General features: G+C 31.9%; 2 protein-coding genes across 3 annotated transcripts in view; one reads left to right on the forward strand and one right to left on the reverse strand.

The window, feature by feature from the left end:
* The window catches only part of LOC134682928 (cysteine--tRNA ligase, cytoplasmic-like), a 196763-nt gene that overhangs the window by 25162 nt on the left and 154224 nt on the right, over positions 1-17377 (reverse strand). For both annotated transcript variants that reach the window (XM_063541861.1, XM_063541860.1), the window contains exons 7-11: positions 16572-16718; positions 15654-15794; positions 14445-14533; positions 13176-13297; positions 12172-12278 (exon numbers count right to left, since the gene is read on the reverse strand). In XM_063541861.1, coding sequence (XP_063397931.1) covers positions 12172-12278; positions 13176-13297; positions 14445-14533; positions 15654-15794; positions 16572-16718 — 606 coding nt within the window. The remainder of the gene's footprint in view (positions 1-12171; positions 12279-13175; positions 13298-14444; positions 14534-15653; positions 15795-16571; positions 16719-17377) is intronic.
* On the forward strand, positions 6783-7583 carry LOC134682929 (heavy metal-binding protein HIP-like). Its single transcript, XM_063541862.1, has one exon. It carries the CDS (start codon positions 6830-6832, stop codon positions 7550-7552), a length of 723 nt encoding a protein of 240 aa, XP_063397932.1. The 5' UTR covers positions 6783-6829; the 3' UTR covers positions 7553-7583.

Below are 17377 nucleotides of genomic sequence, written 5' to 3' on the forward strand. Positions count from 1 at the left end.
GCTGGTTGTTCCATTCTAGCCTACCAGATATTGCCCCCCTCTATATTGACATTGTATGGGTTTTCAATGAAGACTAAAGTAGGCTTCTTTCTCCAAAAAATATAAGCAGAAAAGGTGAAGTAATTGTTTTGGTATGGTGAACCACAAAAAAAAATCATCAATATAATCAAATATTAAAATAAAGAATTGTATCACTTCATGTCCTATAGAAAAGAATTTTACAGTGTAGTGTACTACCAGTGAGACAATAATATCAAAATTATAGAAACTTCTACCAACTCTAACTCAAAATATTGACAATTCTGTGTGAAGGGGGTGAAAAATTCAGTTTGACAGCTTCAAACGTGATAAAATTTGACCTTTTAGAACTGGACCAATTCACTACTTAACATAAGGATTCAGCACCCAAATTTTTTTGACATGTAATTACATCCCCTTACTTAATATTTCATGCATCTAATATCAAGAAATAAATTGGGAAAGTGTATCAAATAAAACATGCAAGTTATACACTCTTTACACTAGGGACTATATTTGTAGACAACGAAAACCAAAGGACGATAACTGTGTCCTTGGACCTTATATGAAAGAGGGTCATAAAAAAAATATTCCCTCAAATTTGACAGATACCTTTTCCATAGCCCAAAAAAATCTGATTCATAAACATATATCAATTGTGTTTCAAAGCATCATTTTTTGGGGTCTTTCTATAAAATGTTTTGGAAACTTGAGGTTACATGGTACATGTATTGTAACTTATGATTGCAAACAGGGAAAAAGGGAAGATTTGATTGATCATTCCAGTGATGATGTTTTTCTTTATGTAATTAAATGTTATGTACAATTTTCATTATAGGAGCCAGTGATAAGACTTGAGTAATGCCCAGCATTTCTTTATTGGAAACAGAGATATACACTGCACAATTTTCTGAAAAAAAAATCTATATTAAAACACAATGGCAGTATTTATCCTACTACAGGTTTTATTTCATGTGATACATAAAACAATAAAGTACTAATGGTCAGAGTTGAGCACAAAACTAAACGTCCAACCAAGGATATCTGAAACTTTGGTTTCCTATACTGAGCATACAATATGCTCTACAACAATAATGCATAAACTTTTCCTTTACCAAAGGTTATCTTGTAAACAATTAACATCATGTGACCAAAATTAATTGCACCTTTACTAAACTGTTTATAAATATCACATATTTTTAGTTCTGAAAGTAGTAAGATTTTTTGTCTATAGAGTTCTAGGTCTAACCTTCTATTGAAAAAAAACCCCACCAAAACTCTTTATTATACTTTAAGCCACAACTTCATGTTTAAATTTTTCATCTTATTTTTTAATTTGAGTTTAATCAATAATGAAATAATTTTTACACCTCTGTTATGGATTTAAAATTTAGACAGAGAATCAAAATATTATTAAAGGGAGATAACTCAATTTAATTTACATGTTCTATTACAAAAATATCACCTTTTTTTCTCAATAATACCTTACAAAGATAATTTTAGTTTCAATTCAGGCGTGAATTTTTGAATGTAAACTTCCAGCTCTGTCAATGTTGAAAATGTTTACTTTGAAAGAAAAAACTCTCACTAATGTTAATAAAGTGCTATCAACAGTGTACAGGATGTCACTATCAATACCCCTTACCTTCAAACAAGAATATAACTGTAGCCAATTCAAAAAGTGAAAATTTTCATAAAATTCCTGTGATTTGCACTTAATTTAAATAAAATTTTAGCTATGTATTAGCTTTTTTAGTTGTGTTTACAATTTCAGGACAGTTTTTTTTTTAAATATCTAACGTATAACTTAGTATTTCAATGGATATATTAAAGGCTGCTTCATACCTTGAATTACAATACATCACAGATATTGACAGAGGGTTGATTGAGAACTTTATGACAAAAGAGATAGTACCATCTGTATATGGAGTATATATGTCCCAGTAGATGTAAAATTACAGACTAGTATTTCCTATTATAATTTCCTTAAAAGAGGACTGCTGCTTACAAGAAAGTTATTTAACCAATGGTTCCTTTTGTAAAGGGTCTTTATGCTATTAACCAATGGTTCCTTTTGTAAGGTTTCCCGCCCACCCTTTTTTGTTGTTGATAATATAGGGAACCACTGAAGCATGACCGGAGTGGGCCCTCTCTTAGGCAGTCAGTGGGCCCCTACTAATAAAAAATACTGGATCCACCACTGAAAAATACTTTGTGGCAGTCACTCGGTGACAATCTGTATAAATATTTATCGTCCTTACCTACGCCTATATCACCCTGCTATGGTGCTACGTATGTGTAGAGTACCCGATAATCTATATATATATATAAATATATTTATCTTAACATAGCTTTCATTAAGGATGACAACAAAAATAACAGTGATAGTTCATTAAGAAACTTAAAAAAACAACATTTGTTTAAAAGAATGAGGTTTCTTAAATTACAGGGTTCAAATCTGTAGCAATAAAGTGACATAGCACATTCATAATTGAATGAAAATCAAATCTAGTAATGGCACTATGGACAAAATAAGACAAAAACAAACAAAACCCAGGAGAATTACAACAAAGACTCACAAAACCAATGGACATTTACACCAACAGCTATAAATAAGTTTTCCCAATATTTGGAGCATTTATTTCAAATTTTTTCCCCTTATAAATTTAATAAAAATTGGAAATATTGAATATAAAAAATGAAATTTGATAGATTTTAATTATACTTGTGTTATATTATACATGGTAACATCTGGAGAAAAATCTATAAAATTCTTGGAACTGAAATCCAAAAGTTTTATATAGTAGACATTATTTCATAACTGTATCATATCAACCATTATGTGCTGCACATATTCAATTCTTGTGTTCTTGTTTTCCTCTCTGGTATTCGGAATTAGTGGACAACAGTGGAAAAAGAATGCTGCAATGTCAGAAGAAACACTTGGTCTGACAAAAAGAGAGCATAGTTTCAATTTGGATGAAACTATCAAACTTATCAAAAACTCTCTGAAAGAAGTGTATGAAACCAAAACTCATCACTTAGAAGCCCAAATTCGACAACAAAATGAAAGGATAGAAAAACTGACAACTGGAAAAGAAAAGTTGGAACAGAAATATGACAACCTGGCTAAAGATATTGCTACCATCAAACGCACTGAGAAGTCTAAAAACATAGGATTTTCAGCTGGAGTTAGGACCCATGTAATACTAAAATCTGATGAAATAGTTAAATTCAATGTAATAAAATCAAATGAAGGAAACGCATACAATGCTGCTACAGGGATATTTGTGGTACCAATAAGTGGGACTTATATGTTTACAAGTACTATTCTAACTACAGCTGGCTCTGTTTTGGAAATTTGCTTAAATGTTAACCACCACAGTTATATCATGTGTGTGTACCCTGTAGGGGACAGTGCAACAAACTTTGTTATACTAAAACTAAAGAAAGGAGATCATGTTATGATGACAAAAAATCGAGATTATGGAAGAAAGCCATTCTTTGTACATGGTAGCAACAGTTGGAGCACTTTTTCTGGATTTTTAATTTATACATAAGTAAATGAACCAATAAAGTTACAGGAAAACATATGTTTTTTTTTTCATTTTTGTAAAAAAAAATCATCTCAAAATATTTGTTGAAATACCTGAAATATTTGATTGTTTTCTCACAACAGATTTCTTAATGCCTGATAAACTTGGACATCTTTAAGTAAGTTTAAGTGTTGATTTTTAATGAAAGTAAAATGTTATCCTCTTTAATCAAACAAGACTGTACAACTTTTTTTTGCACAGCAAGCCTTTAAATCAAATACCGGACTTATAATGGTTATTTCCTACGTTCTTCCTTTTGTATCTCACTATGCAGTATGGGCATTGCTAATTGTAGAAGGCTGTACGGTGACCTATAGTTGTTAATTTCTGTATCATTTTGGTCTCTTGTGGAGAGTTGTCTCATTGGCAATCATATCACATCTTCTTTTTTATATTTTTTGTCTAACATTAATTGATATTCAACTTGATCAATTCAGTTTATCTGTTTTACTTGCTTCAATGATGTTTTGACTCTGTAAAAGGTATTTTCTACTTCCATATAAAAATAGGGAGATTGCCAATGAGACAGTTATCCACCAGAGTTTTAAATGACGGAATAAAAGCAAACATGTGTCAATATACTGCCTTCAACAATGAGAAAAAAAATCAAAAAAATGCAGACATATAAAAGTCAGTTGCAAATGGCTTCACTGAAATTTGTACAAAGTTAAAACAAGAGTGCACATGTTGAAATGTATGTCCTTCTTTACTTATCATTGATATTATGTTGATAGTCCTTAATATAAAGCTTTACTACAACTATCACATCAATTTGACATGATACAAGAAAAGAGGTCAAGTTCAGATCAACTGAACTGGAAATACATGTACACCTTACAATCATTTCATAGACCTAATATGCTTTAAATATAGATGACCTATTAAATAACAAAGATACAAAATAAACCAGGAAAACTTAACATCGATCAATGAACCATGAAAATGAGACCAAGGTCAGATAAACGCTGCCAGACAGACATGTACAACTTACAATCATTACATTTTCTAAATATAGTTGACCTTTTGCATATGGTATGTAAGAAACAAACTAAACCAGGAAAACTTAAGATTGACCAATGAACAATTAAAATGAGGTCATGGTCAGATGATAACTGCTAGACAGACATATACACCAAATATAGTTGACTTATTGCTAAAAGTATTCGAAAAACAGACCAAAAACTAAAAAATCAATAGTGAGCAATGCAACATAAAAATGAGGTCAATGTCATATAAAACTGATATGTTAATTGTAAATTATTTTCATGAACCAAATATAGTTGACCTATTGCATCCAGTTTTAAAACAACAGACCAAAACACACCAACTTAACTTTAACCACTGAACCATGAAAATGAGGTCAAGGTCAGATGACACCTGTCTGTTGGACATGTTTACCTTAAAATCATTCCATTCACCAAATATAGTAGACCTATTGCATACAGTATTAGAAAAACAGACCAAAACACAAAAACTTAACTATAACTACTGAACTATGAAAATGAGGACAAGGTGAGATGACACTTGCTTGTTGGCTATATAAACCTTACAATCATTCCATACATCAAGTATAGGAGACCTATTGCTTAAAGTGTCTGAACTAAACCTTGACCTGCCAAACTTGACCTTGTTCACTGATCCATGAAATGAGATTAAGGTGAAGTGAAAATAGTCTGATAAGAATACTATTTTTTAAAGTCACTGAACCATGCAAATGAGGTCAAAGACAATGACATATGACAGACAGACAGAAACTCCATAAAATAAGGTTATCTATATACAAAGTATGAAGGATCCAGGTCTTCTACCTTCTTAAATATTTAGCTTTTAAGACGTTAGCTAACCCTGTCACTGACGAATCACTATCTGTATGTCCATCTTTTTCTGCAACAGGTTCTATAATAAACCAACTAACATAAAAACAATCAACACTAAGCACTAATAAATATGAAAGAACTGGCATTTACGGAGAGCTAGTCCAAAGCCAATTATAAGTAATAAATAAATCATGTTTTCACAGACTGAAGTTTAAATCAGTACGCATCCAACATTGTCGATTTATATCGTTAATTTGGGTTGACCTTTTTTAAAGCAGGTCATTTTATCAATCCTCTGAAATTCTACTTGGCTTTAAACAGTTAAATTAAATGTAGTCTGTTCAAGTAACAAAAGTATGTTTTCTGGATTTTTAATTCATACATAAGTAAAGAACCAATAAAGTTAGAGGGAAACAATGAAATATTTCTAATTTTGTGAACATTTTTTTCAAAGAAACCCTAATGATATGATTTATTGTGTCAAAACTGATTTCTTAATAACGCTTGTCAAAGTTTATTGACATTAAAGTTAGTTGTTAATTTTTAATTAGGGAAACATTGACCAGTATCTGAGTGCTTTCATCAGGGAAACATTGACCAGTATCTGAGTGCTTTCATCAGGGAAACATTGACCAGTATCTGAGTGCTTTCATCAGGGGAACATTGACCAGTATCTGAGTGCTTTCATCAGGGAAACATTGACCAGTAGCTGAGTGCTTTCATCGGGGAAACATTGACCAGTAGCTGAGTGCTTTCATCGGGGAAACATTGACCAGTAGCTGAGTGCTTTCATCAGGGAAACATTGACCAGTATCTGAGTGCTTTCATCAGGGAAACATTGACCAGTATCTGAGTGCTTTCATCAGGGAAACATTGACCAGTAGCTGAGTGCTTTCATCGGGGAAACATTGACCAGTAGCTGAGTGCTTTCTTCAATGGTTTATATTTATACTTCCTTCTACAAGAATGGAGTGTGGTCACCTATTTGATCAGATTATACTGTATTTTAAAATTTCCTTGTTCCTGCCCTTTATATCTGTAAGAATGGACCATGGTCACCTATCTGATCAGATACTGGACTTGAAAATTTCCTCTTTCCTGCACTATGGCATTATGGACAAAATAAGACAAAAACAAACAAAACCAAAGGACATTTACACCAACAGTTAAAATAAGTTTTCCCAATATTTGGAGCATTTATTTAAAATTTTTCCCCTAATAAATTTAATAAAAATTGGAAATATTGAATATAAAAAATGAAATTTGATAGATTTTAATTATACTTGTGTTATATTATACATGGTAACATATGGAGAAAAATCTATAAAATTCTTGGAACTGAAATCCAAAAGTTTTATATAGTAGACATTATTTTATAACTGTATCCTATCAACCATTATGTGCTGCACATATTTACTTCTTGTGTTCTTGTTTTCCTCTCTGGTATTCGAAATTAGTGGAAAACAGTGGAAAATGAATGCTGCAATGTCAGAAGAAAAACTTGGTCGGACAAGAAGAGAGCATGGTTTCAATCTGTATAAAACTATCGAAATTATCATGAACTCACAGAAAGAATTGTATGATACCAAAACTCGTCACTTTGAAGCCCAAATTCAAAAACAAAATGAAAGGATAGAAAAACTGACAAAAAACCTGGACAAGAAATATGATAACCTGGTTAAAGATATCGCTTCATTCAAACGCACTGAGAAGTCTAAAAACATAGGATTTTCGGCTGGAGTTAAAAACAGTGTAATACTAAAACCTAATGAAATAGTTAAATTCAATGTTATCAAATCAAATGAAGGAAAAGCATACGATCCTGCTACAGGGATATTCTTGGTACCAATTAGTGGGACTTATATGTTTACAAGTACTATTCTAACTAAAGCTAGCTCTGCTTTGGAAATTTGCTTAAAAGTTAACCACAAAATTTATATCATGTGTGTGTACCCTACAGCTGTGGATGGTTATAACAGTGCAACAAATTCTGTTGTCCTAAAACTAAAGAAAGGAGATCATGTTGTTATGACTAAAAATTGGACTTTAGGTCGAAAGCCATTCTATGTACATGGTAACAGCAGTTGGAGCACCTTTTCTGGATTTTTAATTCATACATAAGTAAATGAAGCAATAAAGTTACAGGAAAACATATGTGTTTTTTTTCATTTTTGTAAAAAAATCAACTCAAAATATTTTCTTAAAAAAAATCAAAGTAAAGTGTTACCCTCTTTAATCAAATAAGACTGTATAATGGGTATATCCAACTTTTTTGTCTATCCTTATATTAATTGGTATTTATTTACCAAAAGAAAGTCAAGTCTTATTTGCATAGCCTGCCTTTAAATCAAATAAAGGACTTCTGATGGTTATTTCCTACGTTCTTCCTTTAGCTCACTATGCCGTATGGGCTTTGCTCATTGTTGAGGGCTGTACGGTGACCTATAGTTGTTAATTTCTGTGTCATTTTGGTCTCTTGTGGAGGATTGTCTCATTGGCAATCACACCACATATTAATTGGTATTCAACTTGATCAAGTCAGGTTAACTGTTTAATTTGTTACAATGATGTTTTGACTCTGTGAAGGGTATTTTCTACTTCCATATAAAAATAGGGAGATTGCCAACAAGACAACTATGCACCAGAGTTTAAATGATGGAATACAAACAATCATGGGTCACTGAACTGCCTTCAACAATGAGAAATTAAAAAAAAATTGCATTCATATAAAAGTCAGTTGCAAATGGCTTCACTCCAAATAGGTACAAAGTTTTACAACTATCACATCAATTAATATGATCTAAGAAAATGGGGTCAAGGTTAAATCAACCAAACAGGAAATTTATGTACAGTTACACCTTACGATCATTCCAAACACCAAATATGCTTTAAATATGGTTGACCTTTTGCAACCATCCAAAAAACAAACTAAACCAGGAAAACTTAACATTGAACAATGAACCATGAAAATGAGGCCCAGATCAGATGGACACTGCCAGACAGACATGTACAACTTTCAATCATTACGTTTCCTAATTATAATTGACCTTTTGCATATGGTATCAAAGAAACAAAAAGAACCATGAAAATTAGGTCATGGTCAGATGATAATTGCCAGACAGACATATACACCAAATATAATTGACTTATTGCTAATAGTAGAAGAAAACAGACCAAAAAGCTAAAAATTATCATTGAGCAATGCACCATAAAAATGAGGTCAATGTAAAATAAAACCTGACATGCTAATTATAAATTATTTTCATACACCAAATATAGTTGACCTATTGCATCCAGTATTAAAACAACAGATTAAATCACACAAACTTAACTTTGACCACTGAATCATGAAAATGAGGTCAAGGTCTGATGACACCTGCCTGTTGGACATGTACACCTTAAAATCATTCCATACGCCAAATATAGTAGACCTATTGCATACAGTCTTAGAAAAACAGACCAAAACAACACAACCAGTTGGTCCACAGGGCACAGCTTTATATGAACGGAGAGTTCAAACCCTGAACAGTTCGGGCAAGTATGGTCACAACATTCAAGCTTGATATAGCTCTGAATTTGGATTGTGATTAAATAGGTTTCTTAACTTAAACTTAACCAGATGCTCCGCAGGGCGTAGCTTTATACGACCGCAGAGGTTGAACCCTGAACGGTTGGGGCAAGTATGGACACAACATTCAAGCTGGATTCAGCTCTAAATTTGGATTGTGATTAAAGAGTTGACACAGCATAGGTTTCTGACACAGAATGAATGTGTTCTAATGAACTTAAAATTTTTGTTTTCTCTTACAGCAATTCACTATGCTGTTGAATATTAATCCTCTCAAAAAAATGTTTGAAGAAATTTTCTTTTTATTTATGAAATTTCAAATGAGAAAATTGAACCCAATTTTTTTTAATCACATCCCCCTTTCCCTTATTCCAAAACTAATCTCAATTAAAATTTCTAATGGAGTTTGCAACAATAACTACTCATTTAAAAACATCATAAAATATTAAGATGTAAAAAAACTGCTTATTATCACTGGATGGTAAAGATTATTTTAATTTATCAGTTGGTAGTAAAAAGTGATATAACAAAGATTTAAGTTGATTCTGGACAAAGAAAGATAACTCCAATTAAAAAAAATTCTTGCAATTGCACAATATTGTGCAATTAGATATTTCTTGCTTACTATTCTGGACAAAGAAAGATAACTCTAATTAAAAAAAAAATGCTATTTCACAATATTGTGTAATTAGATATTTCTTGCCATTGCGCAATACTGTGCAATTGAAAAGACTTGCTATTGCACAATACTTAATATAATAATTTTAGATCCTGATTTGGACCAACTTGAAAACTGGGCCCATAATCAAAAATCTAAGTACATGTTTGGATTCAGCATATCAAAGAACCCCAAGATTTTAATTTTTGTTAAAATCAAACTAAGTTTAATTTTGGACCCTTTGGACTTTAATGTAAACCAATTTGAAAACAAGACCAAAAATGAAGAATCTACATACAGTTAGATTTGGCATATCAAAGAACCCCATTTATTCAATTTTTGAAGAAATCAATCAAAGTTTAATTTTGGACCCCGATTTGGACCAACTTGAAAACTGGGCCAATAATCAAGAATCTAAGTACATTTTTAGATTCAGCATATCAAAGAACCCAACCGATTCATTTTTTGTCAAAATCAAACTAAGTTTAATTTTGGACCCTTTGGACCTTAATGTATACCAATTTGAAAACAGGACCAAAAGTTAAGAATCTACATACACAGTTAGATTCGGCATATCAAAGAACCCCAATTATTCAATTTTTGATGAAATCAAACAAAGTTTAATTTTGGACCCTTCGGGCCCCTTATTCCTAAACTGTTGGGACCAAAACTTCGAAAATCAATACCAACCTTCCTTTTATGGTCATAAACCTTGTGTTTAAATTTCATAGATTTCTATTTACTTATACTATAGTTATTGTGCTAAAACCAACAAAAATGCTTATAAGGGCCCTTTTTTTGGCCCTAATTCCTAAACTGTTGGGACCTAAACTCCCAAAATAAATCCCAACCTTCCTTTTGTGGTCAAAAACCTTGTGTTTAATTCCATAGTTATCTATTTACTTAAACTAAAGTTATAGTGCGAAAACCAATGTGTCTTTGGACGACGATGACAAAGATGACACCGCCAATGTCATACCAATATAAGCCCGCAAATATTTTTGCAGTCGTATAAAAACTTAACTGTAACCACTGAACTTTGAAAATGAGGTCAAGGTCAGATGCTCCTGCTTTTTGGACATGTAAGCCTTACAATCATTCCATGCATCCAATAAAGGAGACCTATTGCTTATTAAGTGTCTGAGATATGGCCTTGACCATCAAAACATGACCTTGTTCACTGATACATGAAATGAGATTGAGGTCAATTGAAAACAGTTTGTTGGCCTTGAAGACCTTGCAAGGTACGCACATACCAAATATATTTATCCTAATATGCATAATAAGAGAGAAATTAAGAATACTTTTTTCAAGTAGTCACTGAACCATGCAAATAAGGTCAAAGACAATGGACATGTGACAGATGCAAACATCATAACATAAGGCATCTATATACAAAGTATGAAGGATCAAGTCCTTCTACCTTCTAAAATATTTAGCTTTTAAGACGTTAGCTAACCCTGCCACTGCTGAATCACTATCTGTATGCCCATCTTTTTCTGCGACAGGTTCTATAATAAACCAACTAAAATAAAAACAATCAACACTAAGCACTGATATAAGAGTACTGGCATTTACTGAAAGCTAGTCCAAAGCCAATTATAAGTAATATATAAATCATGTTTTCACAGACTGAAGTTTAAATCAGTACACATCCAACATTGTCGATTTATATCCTTAATTTGGGTTGACCTTTTTTTAAAGCAGGTCATTTTATCAATCCTCTGAAATTCTACTTGGCTTTAAACAGTTAAATTAAATGTAGTCTGTTCAAGTAACAAAAGTATGTTTTCTTGATTTTTAATTCACACATAAGTAAAGAACCAATAAAGTTAAAGGCAAACATTGAAATATTTCTAATTTTGTGAACATATTTTTCAAAGAAACCCTAAAGATATGATTTATTGTGTCAAAACTGATTTCTTTATAATGCTTGTCAAAGTTTATTGACATTAAAGTTAGTTGTTCATTTTTAATTAGGGAAACATTGACCAGTATCTGAGTGCTTTCATCAGGGAAACATTGACCATTATCTGAGTGCTTTCATCAGGGAAACATTGACTAGTAGCTGAGTGCTTTCTTCAATGGTTTATATTTATACTTCCTTTTACAAGAATGGACTGTGGTCACCTATTTGATCAGATTATACTGTATTTTAAAATTTCCTTGTTCCTGCCCTTTATATCTGTAGGAATGGACCATAGTCACCTATCTGATCAGATACTGGACTTGAAAATTTCCTCTTTCCTGCTTTTTACTTCTATTAGGAAATGCCTCACCTTTCTTACTTAAGAATCCAATATTGTTCCCATGTTTGATACTCCTTGTTGAGAATTGATAGACAGCTCAAATCATATGACATTTTTACAGGACCCCTTTGGGATTCTATAGATGACCCTCAAATATATGCTTTACCTTTCCCCATGGTGAATCCCAAGATGGCTCCCCAGGTTTGGATGCTTTACCTTCCCCCATGGTGAATCCCATTAGGCTCCCCAGGTTTGGATGCCTTACCTTTCCCCATGGTGAATCCCAAGATGGCTCCCCAGGTTTGGATGCTTTCCACAGGGCAAAGTCTATTGGACTTTTCTTCTCTGTTACTTTATCCTTAGACAGGTCACCTATAGAATAAAAAAAACATTACACTGTGTACTGTGGATTCATTATTATTCCTTGGATACCAATTTTAGTTGATTTTATGGATGCACTATAATTGCAATTTTTCCTCAACCCACAAAAAAATAATGAATCCTCTGTATTCTTTAAATTTGTGTGTACAATTTTTTCGTGGGTTAAGGAAATTTGTTTTTATACACATGTATGATCTCATTGTTGTACAAGTCAAAATTCTGCATAGAAGCCTATAGAAAATTTGTACTTCGTTAAAAATTTAAATTTTTGGTCAATACATACCTTCAAAATCCATAAAATTTGGTATCCCACAAGTAATAATAAGTTTATATAGCTGACTGTGCGGTATGGGCTTTGCTCATTGTTGAAGGCCGTACGGTGACCTATAGTTGTTTATTTCTGTGTCATTTTGGTCTCTTGTGGACCATTGTCTCACTGGCAATCATACCACATCTTCCTTTTTTATATTTATAGTACCACAACTAATTATATGTTAGCATTTTTCAGCTATAAAGAAGTTCAAGAATATGTTTATTACAATTTATTTCTGTTTTAACAATATTGACATACCCCCTTAATTAAGCTGAGGCTCTTATATGCTTAATGTTAAATATTTTGGACATTTTTTGAAGGAAGTGGGAGCAAATTCCAATTAAATGTCAAATTGCTGTAAAGTGATCTAATAGGTTGTGTGCAGAAATGTGGGCTTACAAAAACATGACGTAAATACATCTTACTCACTTTACCATTTTGGTAGAGTATATTGATTGTGATATTTTGGAATTTAACTCTAAACAATTACATGACATGTTTTTGATAAACATCTCACTTTATTAAATTCTTATCTAAAACATGGTAAAATTCCTAATATATATCTTTATCAATACCTTCTCCTTCTGCTAAAGCCTTGGAATCTCCAACAGATTCTGGTACAAGTTTGGCATAAAAATGTCCTTCACTCTGATCAAAGGTAGGAGTGTCAAAATATACAGAGCCATTTGATTCATATCTGAGATGAGTAATGAAAAAAAACCATAAAATAAAATTGAATCATACTTCATTTAAATCACAAATATGCTATTAGGAAGTCAATTTCTGTTTTCATGGCGACATTTAATAACATACATTTTAAAGTGTTTTCTGGCTAAAAAAATCAATCCTTTAATATTTTTTACAAGAATAACTGAATTAAATCCAGGATCAGCAAACCAATTACACCATAAAATTTCTTAGGATTATCTACAAATTTTTTCTCTCCAGTATTTTTAAGTCATTCCATATTATCAATTAATGTAACTCCCAAACCCCCTAAAGGTACACTTCCCCCTCCCCGGGTATTGAAACAAGTACATATTTCTCTGTAAGGGGTGTCTCTTAGGTGCTTGAGATGTTGGAAATGCAGTCCTGTCTGTTAAGAATGGGAACATTAAATCTGATGCCTAGTGCACCTTTCTAAACATGGTCTCATGTTCCATTTGAAATTGTTAATCTGTTTCTCCCTTAAGGGGGCTCGCAGGTCTAAATCAAATTTTTTATTTTATATAGGATTTCTCTATATTTTTCTATAAATTAACTTTATCTTATACCTAATGGAAAAATGAAATAAAAAAATGGGGTCACCGTGCATTTACGCTCACAATCTGCTTTCGGAAAAAGCATACATTTTTGTAAATGTCCTTTTTTTCTGTTGAACTAATAGGAAAAATATTGGTAATATCGAAACAAAAAAAGAACTAAATTACAGAAATTGGTTAAATTTCACAATTATTCTGTTTATGAACAGCCTATTCGAAAACAACAATAAAAAATATAGGTCACCGATGAGTTGAAAAAGACATTTCATTTTTAGAGCCAAAAAATTGCATTTTTGCACCAAAGGGAGATAATTTGGTGCCTTTTCAATGATATCTAAATGTTAAAAGTCACCTGGGGCCAACATGTATTGATTTTTTTGAAAAATTCTTGTACCATAAGATAAAGTAACAACTACTAAAGGTAAATAATAAAATTTGTAAAGAAAAATGAATGTTTGATTTTTTTCTTAAAATCATATACCCGCGAGCCTCCTTAAATATGAATTAAAATATTTTTGAAGGAACATTACACAACAAGAATTGTTCATAAAATAATGTCCTAAAATCAATTATGATATTTACCCAAAGCCATTATCTATAATTTTCTGTACAAAAGTTATAATTTCTGGTATGTATTCACTAACTCTTGTTAACACATCTGCTGGTAAAACCTACAGAACAAAAAGTTACAATTTTTGAAACAGATTCATTGTGGCACATATTTAATGCAATATAGAATATAGTTTTTAGTGATTATCCACAAAGTTACACAGACAGGTATATAACTTATTTAACTGTTGTAATGAGATTCAATAATAAAACCAAAAACAAATGCCAAATTTATCAGCATAACTGTTGGAGTGATATATTTCAGAAGAGACCATGTGACCTTCTTTAATCCCCTTCTTGGAACTGATGTCTCCAAATGTTTGAAGTGCCATGTTAGTAAATAGAGCAGATTTGTTAGTTTTTACAACTTAAGGGAGTTCACTTCTCAGTTTCAAAATAATCAACTTTTCAAAACACTAGTTTATATTGATAGGGGATACATAAAGGAATCCAAAGACCAACAAAAATATATAGGTCAATTTGCTTGTTTTCGAGATATTAATCATTGAAATTGTGGTGGGAAAATATACTCTTTTGACTTTTCATAGCTTTATCATTGACAAGATTATGTTCTTAAAAAATAATTAAAATTTTATAAGACTTTTACATATGGCTTATCATTATACATGTAAAAGATTTATAAAAAGAAAAATGGGGGTCAATGGGCAAATTTTTTGAAGGCATTCAAATAGATAAAACATGAAGATTCCGAAAATCTGACAAAATTCCCAAACATGACAAGCGAACTTCCTTAACATTGAATGGGCAACTGTCTAATGCTCGCAACCATGTGTTGATCTGTAGATGTCATCTGGGGTTACATTGATTGTTGTTTGATGTTCTGTCTCATTGTAGCATATCAGGAATTACATATCAGGAATTACATATCAGGAATTACACATCAGGAATTACATATCAGGAATTACATATCAGGAATTACATATCATGAATTACATATCAGGAATTACACATCAGGAATTACATATCATGAATTACATATCAAGAATTACATATCATGAATTACATATCAGGAATTACATATCATGAATTACATATCAGGAATTACACATCAGGAATTACATATCGCATATCAGGAATTGCATTGAATATTTATGAAACAACGGCATTGGCTTGAATATTTATGACACAGAAGGCAAAGCTTTGTACATTATCAAATCTTACATTTAAAGCTTTCATATCTCCATGGAACTGTTCTTCAAAAAATCTTGGCAGACTTGTGAATATAGAGTTATCTGTGACCTCTGACCCATGTAAACTATCCAACCAATCAGCAACAATGTCTCTGGAGGCTTCTAATAAGGCCTAGAATATATAAAGCCAATTATAAATATTCAAAGTGCTTAGGTACTTCATTCAATTTATTCTGCAAACTACAAAGGAATTATCAATAAGATTGACAAAAATTCTGTCCGCAGAAAAAGAGGGTCTTTAGAAATACTGTGAAACTGTTTACTCAGCTAGTGGTATTAACCATATGTGGATTAAAAAGAATCAAGAAAGTAAGGAATAGTTGATCAGTATGCTGAGTTTCTTATTGACAACATATTTGATGAATTTGGAGGCAAACATAAAATTTGTCAGCATTTTTATGAGAACTAACTGTGCACCTCTCCTCGCCAACCTCTTTTTATTTCCACATGAATCTGAGTTCATTTGGACACTTGTCAAAAAAATTGTTTTCTTAAAAGCTTTATGTATCTATTCTGGCCTTTTATGCTGCTAGAAGCATTAAACTATAATTTTCCTTATGGCCCTTGATCTAAGCTTTTTTGTCTTGTGAGTTTCACCTTGTAAGAACTTTAAAATAGTCTGCAATATCTAATAGCAGTTTAAATTGGGCTTGAATTACTTTTTTTTTTACACCTTTTTTAAAATGTAAATACGGTTTAGGTTTAATTAATTTTTGAAGGCCTTTTCCATATATATATATATATCCTATGGTCTTTGTATTGATAATAATTTCCTGTCCAAAAACCTTAATGTTTCAGATTTTGAAGAATTTTATAATTAAGTTGATTTTTTTTTTTATATTTCTGTTAACACTATCATGGCATTTTTGACAACGTCATACAACCTTACTTTTCTAGCTTGCTGGATTTCATCTTGACCTTTGTTATTGACAACAGCCTCCAAGGCTGTGAGTGCTTTGTTGACCTTCTCCGACATTCTGTCATACATGGCTTTCTTATCTGGGTCAGTTTCTGTCCTCACTTTCTCAGCAAAGGGCTTCAAAAAGATGAGAAAAGGATTCATTATAAACATACATTCATGAAAGTTGGATGCATAGGAGGAGAGAGAATGTAAACTTGTCCCTTCTTTAAATAAACTTTTTCTAAAAGTTTACCTATTCAACACTGTAATAAGATCATTGAATATTGTTTTTATTGGTATAAATAATGATTTTGTTATCAGTAGATTAAAAGCTAACTAAATATTACTAGTATGTTTTATACATATACATATTCATGGATCTACAATCTGTCGATACCTGTAACTTGGCATTGCACAAGGTCATGTTTTTCTCTGGCTGTTTTTGACATCTTTACACTAAATCCATTGGATGTGTACTAATTGATTGTTTAGTCTTAGATGCATGATTTTTTTTATTAGTTGTTAGTGGCTTTGAACTAGCTGTCATATAACTGTGAGTACTCTCAGATCTGTTCATTGTGTCTTTTTGTGTCAGGATGTATAATAACTGGCCACGTCCATTTGTATTTTTGTCTATCTGATGAGTTAAGCCTTTTTCAACTGATTTTTATAGTTCGTTCTTATGTTGTACTGTTATACCACTATCCAAGGTTATGGGGAGGGTTGGGATTCTGCTAACATGTTTAATCCCACCACATTATTTATGTATGTGCCTGTCCCAAGTCAGGAGCCTG

Source organism: Mytilus trossulus, chromosome 9 (genome assembly GCF_036588685.1).
Source record: "Mytilus trossulus isolate FHL-02 chromosome 9, PNRI_Mtr1.1.1.hap1, whole genome shotgun sequence".
In the NCBI taxonomy this organism is placed as follows: Eukaryota; Metazoa; Mollusca; class Bivalvia; order Mytilida; family Mytilidae; genus Mytilus; species Mytilus trossulus.

What these genes read in the sequence shown, in the direction of transcription:
- LOC134682929 (XM_063541862.1), top strand. Translation starts at nt 6,830, where the DNA reads ATGTGCTGCACATATTTACTTCTTGTGTTCTTGTTTTCCTCTCTGGTA.